The following is a 14,746-nucleotide window of genomic DNA, read 5'->3' on the forward strand; positions in this document are numbered from 1 at the left end:
CAAGCTTCCCCTGATCCACACACGAACACCCGATCCACCACAAGCTTCCCCTGATCCACACACGAACACCCGATCCACCACAAGCTTCCAGTGATCCACACACGAACACCCGATCCACCACAAGCTTCCACTGATCCACACACGAACACCCGATCCACCACAAGCTTCCCCTGATCCACACACGAACACCCGATCCACCACAAGCTTCCAGTGATCCGACTCCGGTCGAGTAAATCCCGTACAAGGGAAGGTTGAAAGCCCACTCCTGTACAACACACACACGCTTCTGGGATCACAACTTTGTGTTACTGGGGGGACAACACCGCCTCTCTGGACTCGTATAGTGTTGTGGGAGGAGGTGTTCCTAGCATTTACGGGCTCACCATAGCCCGTGCTACTTGGAACTGCTTGTTCCAAGTAGCGAATCTTTAACAATAACATCCTAGCATTTGGTCTATGTGGGACTTTTCTTTCTAGGAGATCGATGACTGCTGTGGTCTGCTGGCCAAAAAGCTGAGATCTGCTGGCCAAAGAGCTGAGGTCTGCTGGCCAAAAAGCTGAGATCTGCTAGCCAAACACCTGAGAGGGGCTGGCCAAATACCTGAGAGAGGGGCTGGCCAAGCAACATCTGACAGGTGTAACAGGTGTCTAGGGCAGGTGTGCAAGCCGTCATTATTTTCAGTGGAAATTGACGAGTTTTAGAGAATGTTTAACCGTTCATTGTTCAGCAAAAGTTCAATGTTCATCAAATGTTGAATTCTATAATGTAAATGTTCAAATTTGACAGAAAGCTGAAAGTTTAACCTTTGTTGGACTGTATATCTTACGGTTAGTGTGACTACAGAGGTTTGACATCTGTAGGAGTGTTGTCAAGATGCCGTGGTTCCAAAGTTGCTAGCAACAGGTGCCAAAGCTGCTAGCAACAGGTGCCAAAGCTACTAGCAACAGGTGCCAAAGCTACTAGCAACAGGTGCCAAAGCTACTAGCAACAGGTGCCAAAGCTGCTAGCAACAGGTGCCAAAGCTACTAGCAACAGGTGCCAAAGCTACTAGCAACAGATGCCAAAGCTACTAGCAACAGGTGCCAAAGCTACTAGCAACAGGTGCCAAAGCTGCTAGCAACAGGTGCCAAAGCTACTAGCAACAGGAGCCAAAGCTACTAGCAACAGATGCCAAAGCTACTAGCAACAGATGCCAAAGCTACTAGCAACAGGTGCCAAAGTTGCTAGCAACAGGTGCCAAAGTTGCTAGCAACAGGTGCCAAAGCTACTAGCAACAGGTGCCAAAGCTGCTAGCAACAGGTGCCAAAGTTGATACAACAGGTGCCAAAGCTGCTAGCAACAGGTGCCAAAGCTGCTAGCAACAGATGCCAAAGCTACTAGCAACAGGTGCCAAAGCTACTAGCAACAGATGCCAAAGCTGCTAGCAACAGGTGCCAAAGTTGCTAGCAACAGGTGCCAAAGTTGCTAGCAACAGGTGCCAAAGTTGCTAGCAACAGGTGCCAAAGATACTAGCAACAGGTGCCAAAGTTGATACAACAGGTGCCAAAGCTGCTAGCAACAGGTGCCAAAGTTGACAAAACAGGTGCCAAAGCTGCTAGCAACAGGTGCCAAAGTTGCTAGCAACAGGTGCCAAAGTTGATACAACAGGTGCCAAAGCTACTAGCAACAGGTGCCAAAGCTACTAGCAACAGGTGCCAAAGTTGCTAGCAACAGGTGCCAAAGCTACTAGCAACAGGTGCCAAAGCTACTAGCAACAGGTGCCAAAGCTACTAGCAACAGGTGCCAAAGCTACTAGCAACAGATGCCAAAGCTACTAGCAACAGATGCCAAAGCTACTAGCAACAGATGCCAAAGCTGCTAGCAACAGGTGCCAAAGCTACTAGCAACAGATGCCAAAGCTACTAGCAACAGATGCCAAAGCTACTAGCAACAGATGCCAAAGCTACTAGCAACAGATGCCAAAGCTACTAGCAACAGGTGCCAAAGCTGCTAGCAACAGGTGCCAAAGCTACTAGCAACAGGTGCCAAAGCTACTAGCAACAGATGCCAAAGCTACTAGCAACAGATGCCAAAGCTACTAGCAACAGGTGCCAAAGCTACTAGCAACAGGTGCCAAAGCTACTAGCAACAGGTGCCAAAGCTACTAGCAACAGGTGCCAAAGCTGCTCGCAACAGGTGCCAGCACTAATGGCACTCTAGTGTCGTGTCACCCGGGACCACATGCAGAAACGTGTCTAGTTCAGGTTCGACACCATACACCGAGCAATCACATTAATCCTTACGAGCCGTTCCGAGGATTCGAACGTATGTGCTTGGCACTGACATGCACACGCCTTGGACGACTAGACCACGACGACTTTTCTTAAGTCTAGTAGTTTCTTGAAGGTTTCTACTTTTGGTTTAAGTCATCTTAACAGTCACGCGTATTAGACAAGAATGTAATTTTCTGTATTCACCTAGTTGTATTCACCTAGCTGTGCTTGCGGGGGTTGAGCTCTGCTCTTTCGGCCCGCCTCTCAACTGTCAATCAACTTCCCCCCCCCACCCCCGACACACCACACACACACACCAGGAAGCAGCCCGTGACAGCTGTCTAACTCCCAGGTACCTATTTTACTGCTAGGTAACAGGGGCATAGGGTGAAATAAACTCTGCCCATTGTTTCTCGCCGGCGCCCGGAATCGAACTCGAGACTACAGGATTACGCGTCCAGCGTGCTGCCCGCTCAGCCACCGGCCCTGTAATGTCCTGAGATGTCCATAACATTGCACGTCGGAAATTGTCGAGTTAATCTGATAAAGACCTTTTGTGCCCTCTGTAATGCTTTTTGCGCTACCGCTCACAGGATAAGTATGAGGTGCACAATAAACTAGCCGCCTCCGGTGGCACCAATCAATCTTCAAGAGCCAAAAACATTTTTGTAATAGGTAAAAAACTATGTATCTAGCAAAAACATTTCTACATTGACAAAACCTGACATGGATTTTTTTTGTTTTGTTTGTCCGGATAGGGGGCCTCGTAGCCTGGTGGATAGCACGCAGGACTCGTAATTCTGTGGCGCGGGTTCGATTCCCGCACGAGGCAGAAACAAATGGGCAAAGTTTCTTTCACCCTGAATGCCCCTGTTACCTAGCAGTAAATAGGTACCTGGGAGTTAGTCAGCTGTCACGGGCTGCTTCCTGGGGGTGGAGGCCTGGTCGAGGACCGGGCCGCGGGGACACTAAAGCCCCGAAATCATCTCAAGATAACCTCAAGATAGTAGAACTATTTATGTAACCCGGTAGAAACATTTCTGCAATAACTATAAACATTTCTATGCAACAAATAAAAACAATTCAACATATAAACATTTCTGCCACATGTAAGACGGTTTACATTGAGGTGCTTCCTTGAGGTGCTTCCGGGGCTTAGCGTCCCCGCGGCCCGGTCGTCGACCAGGCCTCAATTAGGATTAGCAAATCCTCCAGTACAAAAAACGGAAACATGAACCCACATGAAAATCAAAAAGCAAAATATATACCCTTACAATCACGCCATCTATGGGCGAAAATCTTCAAGATGCCAAGTATATATATAAGACAGGACGAAGGAAGCGGCCTGCAGCCCACAACAGCCTGCAGCATCATTTCCTAACTCCTAGCACCTAGTTTCTATCCTGCACGAAACATAGGCTGGGACTGCTGGGAGATCTCCCATCTCTCAGCTTTCATTACTAAGTCCTCAGCTGTCTCCACCCAGCATCAGATTCGCAATTCACAGAACCTACTTTCCATGTCCTAGCAACAAGCTTCTGTAATCTCCAGTATTCTTCTGAGGTCCCCAGTTCCCACTCCCAGATCTCAGTCCCCCAGTTCCCACTCCCAGATCTCAGTCCCCCAGTTCCCACTCCCGGATCTCAGTCCCCCAGTTCCCACTCCCAGATCTCAGCCCCCCAGTTCCCACTCCCGGATCTCAGTCCCCCAGTTCCCACTCCCGAATCTCAGTCCCCCAGTTCCCATTCCCGGATCTCAGTCCCCCAGTTCCCACTCCCGGATCTCAGTCCCCCAGTTCCCACTCCCGGATCTCAGTCCCCCAGTTCCCACTCCCAGATCTCAGCCCCCTGTTCCCACTCCCAGATCTCAGCCCCCCAGTTCCCATTCCCGGATCTCAGTCCCCCAGTTCCCACTCCCGGATCTCAGTCCCCCAGTTCCCACTCCCGGATCTCAGTCCCCCAGTTCCCACTCCCGGATCTCAGTCCCCCAGTTCCCATTCCCGGATCTCAGTCCCCCAGTTCCCACTCCCAGATCTCAGCCCCCTGTTCCCACTCCCAGATCTCAGCCCCCCAGTTCCCATTCCCGGATCTCAGTCCCCCAGTTCCCACTCCCGGATCTCAGTCCCCCAGTTCCCACTCCCGGATCTCAGTCCCCCAGTTCCCACTCCCGGATCTCAGTCCCCCAGTTCCCATTCCCGAATCTCAGTCCCCCAGTTCCCATTCCCGGATCTCAGTCCCCCAGTTCCCACTCCCAGATCTCAGTCCCCCAGTTCCCATTCCCGGATCTCAGTCCCCCAATTCCCACTCCCAGATCTCAGTCCCCCAGTTCCCATTCCCAGATCTCAGCCCCCCAGTTCCCACTCCCAGATCTCAGTCCCCCAGTTCCCATTCCCGGATCTCAGTCCCCCAGTTCCCATTCCCGGATCTCAGTCCCCCAGTTCCCACTCCCGGATCTCAGTCCCCCAGTTCCCACTCCCAGATCTCAGTCCCCCAGTTCCCACTCCCAGATCTCAGTCCCCCAGTTCCCACTCCCGGATCTCAGTCCCCCAGTTCCCATTCCCGGATCTCAGTCCTCCAGTTCCCATTCCCGGATCTCAGTCCCCCAGTTCCCACTCCCGGATCTCAGTCCCCCAGTTCCCACTCCCAGATCTCAGTCCCCCAGTTCCCACTTCCAGATCTCAGTCCCCCAGTTCCCATTCCCGGATCTCAGTCCCCCAGTTCCCACTCCCGGATCTCAGTCCCCCAGTTCCCACTCCCGGATCTCAGTCCCCCAGTTCCCATTCCCGGATCTTAGTCCCCCAGTTCCCACTCCCGGATCTCAGTCCCCTAGTTCCCACTCCCGGATCTCAGTCCCCCAGTTCCCACTCCCGGATCTCAGTCCCCCAGTTCCCACTCCCGGATCTCAGTCCCCCAGTTCCCACTCCCAGATCTCAGTCCCCCAGTTCCCACTCCCAGATCTCAGTCCCCCAGTTCCCACTCCCAGATCTCAGTCCCCCAGTTCCCACTCCCAGATCTCAGTCCCCCAGTTCCCACTACCATATCTCAGCCCCCCAGTTCCCACTCCCAGATCTCAGTCCCCCAGTTCCCACTCCCAGATCTCAGTCCCCCAGTTCCCATTCCCGGATCTCAGTCCCCCAGTTCCCACTCCCAGATCTCAGTCCCCCAGTTCCCATTCCCAGATCTCAGCCCCCAGTTGACACTCCCGGATCTCAGTCCCCCAGTTCCCATCTGTGAGGAAGGCGGCTGTGGGGAGGGTGGGGCTCGAACCATTAATACTATGGAAATGTCCCGAACAGCTGGAGGTGTCGTACATTGTGTCGTGGAGGCGCGGCTCTTGTGTCTGCCTTGGACGAGGAGCAGAGAGCTAATGGGTAGTGAGAATGGGTGGTAATGGGTAGTGAGAATGGGCGGTAATGGGTAGTGAGAGTGGGCGGAAATGGGTATGGCTTGACAGACTCCAAGCTCAGGAGTAACACAAGCAGAGAACTGAAAGAGTTCAATGGAGTTACAGCCCCGTTCCTGTGCCGGGTAAGTCCACTACGGGGTCACCATAGCCCGTGCTACTTTGGACCGTTTTGTTCCCAGTAGCTGAATCTATTACAGCCAGGAAACAAGTACCGAAGATACTAAAATGAGCTGTAGGAACATCATGAGAAAAAACTCCATCTAGAGACATTAGAACAGAAATATGAACCAGAGGAGATATGATCACAACGTACAAGATACTAAGATAAATAGACAAAGCGGATACAGACAGTTTTTCCAGCAAGGTGAGGCATAACAGAACGAAGAGGCACAGATAAAGTTGACAATGCAAATGAGGCAAATATATGAAAGAAAATATTTCTATGCCGGGATAGTGGTAATTCCACTATCCCTGTAGTTGATAGAGTAGATAGTGGTAGTTGATAGAGTAGATAGTGGTAGTTGATAGAGTAGATAGTGGTAGTTGATAGAGTAGATAGTGGTAGTTGATAGAGTAGATAGTGGTAGTTGATAGAGTAGATAGTGGTAGTTGATAGAGTAGATAGTGGTAGTTGATAGAGTAGATAGTGGTAGTTGATAGAGTAGATAGTGGTAGTTGATAGAGTAGATAGTGGTAGTTGATAGAGTAGATAGTGGTAGTTGATAGAGTAGATAGTGGTAGTTGATAGAGTAGATAGTGGTAGTTGATAGAGTAGATAGTGGTAGTTGAGCATTGAGGAGCTTGTATATTTAGAACGCCAGGAGGTCTACATAATAGAGTAAAGGTAAAAAAAATGAACCTCTAGATCAAAAGGCTGATTTTGATAGACACAAATTGACACTATTAGGTAAGCCCATTGGAGCCGGTCGGCCGAGCGGACTGCACGCTGAACTTGTGATCCTGTGGTCCTGGGTTCGATCCCAGGCGCCGGCGAGAAACAATGGGCAGAGTTTCTTTCACTCTATGCCCCTGTAACCTAGCAGTGAAATAGGTACCTGGGTGTTAGTCAGCTGTCACGGGCTGCTTCCTGGGGGTGGAGGCCTGGTCGAGGACCGGGCCACGGGGACACTAAAAAGCCCCGAAATCATCTCAAGATAACCTCAAGATAACTCCGAAATCATCTCAAGATAACCTCAAGATAGCCCCGAAATCATCTCAAGATAACCTCAAGATAGCCCCGAAATCATCTCAAGATAACCTCAAGATAACTCCGAAATCATCTCAAGATAACCTCAAGATAGCCCCGAAATCATCTCAAGATAACCTCAAGATAGCCCCGAAATCATCTCAAGATAACCTCAAGATAACTCCGAAATCATCTCAAGATAACCTCAAGATAGCCCCGAAATCATCTCAAGATAACCTCAAGATAGCCCCGAAATCATCTCAAGATAACCTCAAGATAGCCCCGAAATCATCTCAAGATAACCTCAAGATAGCCCCGAAATCATCTCAAGATATCCTCAAGATAAGCTCCCACAGAAGAAAAGCAAACATTAGACTCATTTGTGTGATGAAATGATTGAGTCATTTTGTAATCTGTGAAGCTGTTGTTGGATAAGCCTGAGGCGCATCAGCCCTAATGATAAACCATTGAACTATATGTTTAACACTTCTCTAACCCTGTCCATGGAGGACAGAAGAAAATGTATATATGCTGGTTAGCATTGTAAATGTCTGGCCACGTCTGTGGTAGAAAATAATAATAAAAAAAAATGATGTTATTAGCACTAATTACCGCCTCATTATACCGGTAATTAGGTCCTCCGTCCATCAGGCGAAGACAGACAACTTGGCTCTTTAATCATAACTTGAGCTTTATTACAAAACTTGTAACTCGTATATTATATCGACGAGGCACTTGATAACCAAACAACTTGAGGAAAAAAAGAGTACCCAGTGCGCAGGTTCGAATCCTTCTTACGGCTCCGACTGATTTTCTCACTGATACAGTAATATGAGTTCTCTCTGGACCAAACAACTTGCTACCCAGACTGCAACTATTGGGCAAGTGCAGGCGATGAGTCACAATAACGTGGCTGAAGTATCTTGACCAGACCACACACTAGAAATTGAAGGGACGACGACGACGTATGGGCCAATAGGCCTGCTGCAGTTCTCATTACTACTATCCCCTACACCTGACTTTCCTCCTCAGCTCTCTCTTGCCTATTTAATGCCTGTCCCTACCTGTCCTCATCACAATCGACTTGAGAATGGTCCAGGACGGACCGAAACGTCGTCGTCCCTTCAATTTCTAGTATTGGGCAAATGTTAATGTGAAGTGTGGTTTTATAACATGGAACTTGCCCAATCACATCAGCTTGACACTCTGGCACTGGGTGCCAACCCTGGCACTATCCGTCACCCAATGAGGGCTCCTGCCAGCCAGCGCTGCGATCTCGCCCTATTTATGCCACAATCAGCAGGTCGCGACGTTATCTTGAGATGATTTCGGGGCTTTAGTGTCCCCGCGGCCCGGTCCTCGACCAGGCCTCCACCCCCAGGAAGCAGCCCGTGACAGCTGACTAACACCCAGGTGCCTATTTTACTGCTAGGTAACAGGGGCATAGAGTGAAAGAAACTCTGCCCATTGTTTCTCGCCGGCGCCTGGGATCGAAGCCAGGACCACAGGATCACAAGTCCAGTGTGCTGTCTGCTCGGCCGACCAGCTCCCAAGGGTGGCAAGGTTAGAGAAATATATGATGAAAGAGGTGGCAAATCTCCTTCAGAGATTATTAGTGAGAAAGAACAACCCTGGAAACACAAACCGAAACTGTCTCGTAGCCTGGTGGATAGCGCGCAGGACTCGTAATTCTGTGGCGCGGGTTCCATTCCCGCACGAGGCAGAAACAAATGGGCAAAGTTTCTTTCACCCTGAATGCCCCTGTTACCTAGCAGTAAATAGGTACCTGGGAGTTAGTCAGCTGTCACGGGCTGCTTCCTGGGGGTGGAGGCCTGGTCGAGGACCGGGCCGCGGGGACACTAAAAAAGCCCCGAAATCATCTCAAGATAACCTCAAGATAACCCGTCTCTATTTTCCGCTTGTTACAACTTGTAATAAAGTTGTTACATCTTGGCTTAACGTGTTTATGACGTATTAGAACGTTGTTACAACTTGCTATATTGGTTGTTATAACTGGTTAGGTGGTGTTAAAACTCGTTCGAACGTTGCACCAACGTCGTAGTTTCGGTGTGTGTTTGGCGGGAAGCGAGTTATAACCAAAAAACTTAAAAATCGTCCAATTAAAAGAATATCCAGACATGGCCATCAATTTGTAATGCCAGCGATATATTCGCTAGAAAATTGCAACCAATTTACCCTCAATTTGAATAATTGCTTTCAATTCCGCCTGAAACATTAGTTCACATATTTCAACGTCCATTAGATAGAGGTGCATAAGCTTGAGTTACTATGTTAATTTACAGTTTAATTATATTTAAATATTTGGCCAACAAATTAGTATTTACCGTCTATAGACGAGGATTAAAATATGGCCCCAATCACCGTATTAAATAAACGATCACAATACTGACAATCCACACGCACCAACAGTCAGATACATCACAAATACTCAAAGCTATATCTCAATGTGTCTCCAACACCAAGCAATGTAATCCTGTAACGCCTCGTAGGAGGGTAGGAGGCTTCCTACGGCTCGTAGGAAGCCCTGATACGTCTGAGGAAGATCAGATATCTTCCTCAGATATCAGCCTGAGGAAGAGGGCTGATATGTCACATCTGTGACATATCAGCCCTCATCTATTGCTTTAATCATAAGCTTGACATGGATTAGTTTCTGTAAGTTTTCTGTGATGAACAGGAGGGAGAGAGAAGATAAGAGGCTAACAGACACGAGATAACATCGTGATAACGACACTCAGATGGAGATGATAATAAGAATAGTCACAAGAATTCAAGAAGGAAGAAAGAAGGACTTAGTTGTAGTTTCGGAGGAAACTGCAACTCTCTCTCTCTCAGTGTTCGTCAGAGGAAATCCTTATAACAACGCTACCATCGCTATATCAACGCTATATCATCTAATCTCCCATACAATACGATCTTATTCATCAAGAAGGTCGTCAAGGCATCATCTGCGTCTAGTTTTACGTCGTTCGTAATTAGACGTTCCTGAGCAAATGAGTAGACTGGTACTCATCCCTTTAAGGCTGACAGACATACTTGCTGTACAAGACGGCTGTAAGACGGGCAGACATCGGTGGCTGCTGATTTACAAGTCCTCTCTGGGACTATTAACCAATTGGGCTGGATGGTAGAGCGACGGTTTCGCTTCATGCAGGTCGGCGTTCAATCCCCGACCGTCCAAGTGTTTGGGCACCATTCCTTTCCACCCCCGTCCCATCCCAAATCCTGACCCCTTTCCAATGGCTCCTGATAGTTCCAGTCCCTTCCCTGTCCAGGGCTTTGTCAAGTCCAAGCTTCTCTTGCTGGAAAGATAAGACCACTAGTGCCACCGCTGACCACAACAGTCGGATGGACCTGCTCTGATCCGGACCGTATCTGAGGTGGACTGGGCGGGCAGTTTGGGTGCCAGAGGTCAAGCCAATAGACACACTGAGTGCCAGAAATCAGGCCAATAGACACACTGAGTGCCAGAAATCAGGCCAATAGACACACTGAGTGCCAGAAATCAGGCCAATAGACACACTGAGTGCCAGAAATCAGGCTAATAGACAGACTGAGTGCCAAAGGTCAGGCTAATAGACACACTGAGTGCCAGAAATCAGGCCAATAGACACACTGAGTGCCAGAAATCAGGCCAATAGACACACTGAGTGCCAGAAATCAGGCCAATAGACACACTGAGTGCCAGAAATCAGGCCAATAGACACACTGAGTGCCAGAAATCAGGCTAATAGACACACTGAGTGCCAAAGGTCAGGCTAATAGACACACTGAGTGCCAGAGGTCAGGTTAATAAATTAACCTGACCTCTGGCACCTCTGACCTCTAACAGAATTAATTAACAAAATTAAGACTGCACAATGAAATCGCATTAACGAGATTTATCAATGATAAAATCAGTAGAAGCCATGAGGAGGATTCGAACCCGAAAGTGTGTGTGTTCGAACCCAGACACTAGGATTCGAACTCAAGTTCGAACCGCAAATCACGACTCCTCCAGATTTTTCTCAAAATTAACACTATTAACATCTTGGAAGTTCCTTACCAGTTTCTCCCCATGAGTCCCATGCGGATGACGAGTGCATGACACGTGGATGACAAGTGGATGACACGTGGATGACACGTGGATGACACGTGGATGACACATGTTTGACACATGGGTGACACGTGGATGACACGTGGATGACACATGGATGACACATGGATGACACATGGATGACACATGGATGACACGTGGATGACACATGTTTGACACATGGATGACACGTGGATGACACATGGACACGTAACTAGGGTGAATGTGTAACTGCAGTTTTTGGCCGAGTCAAAAACCGAACCACTGAAGGTTCGGAAGGTCGACGAGAGAGAGAAAACGACGCACAAGAGCGCTACAACACTACCAACGACGCACAAGAGCGCTACAACACTACCAACGACGCACAAGAGCGCTACAACACTACCAACGACGCACAAGAGCGCTACAACACTACCAACGACGCACAAGAGCGCTACAACACTACCAACGACGCACAAGAGCGCTACAACACTACCAACGACGCACAAGAGCGCTACAACACTACCAACGACGCACAAGAGCGCTACAACGCCACCAACGACGCACAAGAGCGCTACAACGCCACCAACGACGCACAAGAGCGCTACAACACCACCAACGACGCACAAGAGCGCTACAACACCCACCAACGACGCACAAGAGCGCTACAACACTACCAACGACGCACAAGAGCGCTACAACACTACCAACGACGCACAAGAGCGCTACAACACTACCAACGACGCACAAGAGCGCTACAACACTACCAACGACGCACAAGAGCGCTACAACACTACCAACGACGCACAAGAGCGCTACAACACTACCAACGACGCACAAGAGCGCTACAACACTACCAACGACGCACAAGAGCGCTACAACACTACCAACGACGCACAAGAGCGCTACAACACTACCAACGACGCACAAGAGCGCTACAACACTACCAACGACGCACAAGAGCGCTACAACACTACCAACGACGCACAAGAGCGCTACAACGCCACCAACGACGCACAAGAGCGCTACAACGCCACCAACGACGCACAAGAGCGCTACAACACCACCAACGACGCACAAGAGCGCTACAACACCCACCAACGACGCACAAGAGCGCTACAACACCCACCAACGACGCACAAGAGCGCTACAACACTACCAACGACGCACAAGAGCGCTACAACACCACCAACGACGCACAAGAGCGCTACAACACTACCAACGACGCACAAGAGCGCTACAACACTACCAACGACGCACAAGAGCGCTACAACACTACCAACGACGCACAAGAGCGCTACAACACTACCAACGACGCACAAGAGCGCTACAACACCACCAACGACGCACAAGAGCGCTACAACACCACCAACGACGCACAAGAGCGCTACAACACCACCAACGACGCACAAGAGCGCTACAACACCACCAACGACGCACAAGAGCGCTACAACACCACCAACGACGCACAAGAGCGCTACAACACCACAAACGACGCACAAGAGCCGACCGGACTGCTAGCGTGCATAAGCTCAGCCTAGAGTTACGGCCTCTTTTGTCCTCTCTTTCCTCTTGCTATCCCCTCTATTTCCGTTTTCCCCCTCTCCTCTTCAACTCTGCCCCTTTGCCTCCTCTGTCTCTCCCCCTTACCTCCCCTTGGCCCTTATTTCCCCTATTTCTCCCCCTTGATATCTCTCTTGACCCCTACCCCTTTCACCTGAAGTTCCTTTTGATTCCTCTTACATCGCAACTCCCTCTTTGCTCCCTTTTCCCCTTGCCCTCTGACCAGCACACCCATGGACCCTTTACGACCGCGGCAGCTTTGTGAATTGCTCTTATCGGGGATCCCCTTAGACAGGCCTGGTGGAGGCTGTGGGTTGGTAGCGTCCTGGTCCAAGGGAGAGTTCTGTCCCATGTGCTGGAAAGGAGACTTCTGTCCCATGTGCTGGGATAGAGACCTCCTTCCCATGTGCTGGGATAGAGACCTCTGTCCTCCTAGCCAGCACATCGCACTTTCCCTCTCAGTACAAGTATATATAGTTAACAATAAAGCTAACAGCATTAGGCCTATTGGCCCCATACGAGGCACCTCTGACCTTTATACTCTCCAAAGCTCATTCGTACACATGTCTAACCTACGCTGGAAACAATCCAGCTATCCCACGATTATGTCGGTAAATTATTCCCTAAAACAACCGTGTTTATATAGCAGTACAGACCACCATTAGTAACTCGGATAGTAGTATTACTACTACTTTAATTTTCTAATACGACGATTTTTGGCCTTAGGTGGAGTATACGTCAAAATACGACGTTCTATTTGGAGGACGGGTTGAATGAGTTGGCGGAGAGGGGGGGGGGGGTCCAAGCCTGAGTAGCCAGTGGATAGAGAGGCGCCCTAAAAGCAACATATCGGTTGTTCTTTATGTGGGTTTATGTTGGGTTATGTTGTGGGATCCAACTGTCTGATCCCGGTGGCTGACCCAGCTGGTTAATCGTGTACGCTCACCGGTTGTTGTTGTTATAGGTTAAGCTACTCGGAACAAGTTCCAAGTAGCACGGGCTATGGTGAGCCCGTAGTAGACTAACCTGTCACAGGAGCGGGGCTGTAACAAGTAGCACGGGCTATGGTGACCCCGTAGTGGACTTACCTGTCACAGGAGCGGGGCTGTAACAAGTAGCACGGGCTATGGTGAGCCCGTAGTAGACTAACCTGTCACAGGAGCGGTGCTGTAACAAGTAGCACGGGCTATGGTGAGCCCGTAGTGGACTGACCTACCACAGGAGCGGTGCTGCTAACCAGTTATATCCCCCTCCTATATTCCTGTACCTCCACTGATAGCTCCTCTAACTCTCCACCTCCTCCTTCTACACAAACACGAGAATTCTCCTCCTACTCATCTCCTCCTCCTACTCATCTCCTCCTCCTGCTCATCTCCTCCTTCTCAATCACATCTCATGGCGGGATTTCCACTTCGTGTCCAAATTTCCCCGGATCATAAACTAACTCCCGTGGCCCCTTGTCTCTCTTCTCAGCAAAAGTTGGCGTCCAAAATCACTAGATTTTAACTCGAATTTTGTCCTCATGATTTGTGCATGATTTAACTTGGAGAGATAATTTCCATTTTTTTTTATAGAGGTGGAATATGTGATAATTTATGATGAAATTTTGTCAGAGGAAACGAGATGAAATGAAGGAAGTGAAGTAAGTGATAAAAGGAGGAGGAGGCGGTGATGGAAGGGGTGGAATGGGACACCATAGATTAAAATAAGAAGTGAATGAACAAAGAAAGATTTTAAAGGAAAGGAAACATGCAAATGAGATGGAAAGGGAAAGAGTTAAGGTTGCTAAAAGAGCGAGAGAAGGAGAGGCTCAAGCCCTGAAAGGGAAGGGGATGGGCAGGAGAAGGGAAGGGGGTGAGAAGGGAAAGGGAAGGGCGATGGAAGGGGGGATTCAGGGCTTATAGCTGATACGAGCAAGAGTTTGATAACGGTATGAAAGTTAAGTCCAACCCTTACCACCACCACTACCCCACAACCACCACCACTACCCCCACAACCACCACCACTACCCCACAACCACCACCACTACCCCCACAACTACCACCACTACTCCACAACCACCACCACTACCCCCACAACCACCACCACTACCCCACCACCACCACTACCCCCACAACCACCACCACTACCCCCACAACCACCACCACTACCCCCACAACCACCACCACTACCCCCACCACCACTACCCCCACAACTACCACCACTACTCCACAACCACCACCACAACCCCCACAACCACCACCACTACCCCACCACCACCACTA

General features: G+C 49.5%; 2 protein-coding genes across 2 annotated transcripts in view; both read left to right on the forward strand.

Annotated features, from left to right (window-relative positions):
• Positions 1-5,046, forward strand: part of LOC123771568 (uncharacterized) — a 42,326-nt gene extending 37,280 nt beyond the window's left edge. Inside the window, exons 2-3 of the mRNA XM_069313871.1 lie at positions 2,847-2,928; positions 3,782-5,046. Of these exons, the coding sequence (XP_069169972.1) occupies positions 2,847-2,928; positions 3,782-5,046 (1,347 nt within the window). The remainder of the gene's footprint in view (positions 1-2,846; positions 2,929-3,781) is intronic.
• An 894-nt stretch (positions 5,047-5,940) lies between these two features.
• On the forward strand, positions 5,941-12,460 carry LOC123771566 (transcription factor SPT20 homolog). Its single transcript, XM_069313872.1, has 2 exons — positions 5,941-6,022; positions 11,178-12,460. Exons 1-2 carry the CDS (start codon positions 5,941-5,943, stop codon positions 12,458-12,460), a joined length of 1,365 nt encoding a protein of 454 aa, XP_069169973.1.
• The last annotated feature ends 2,286 nt before the right edge of the window (positions 12,461-14,746 follow it).

The sequence above is a fragment of the Procambarus clarkii genome, chromosome 76 (genome assembly GCF_040958095.1).
Source record: "Procambarus clarkii isolate CNS0578487 chromosome 76, FALCON_Pclarkii_2.0, whole genome shotgun sequence".
Lineage (NCBI taxonomy): Eukaryota > Metazoa > Arthropoda > Malacostraca > Decapoda > Cambaridae > Procambarus > Procambarus clarkii.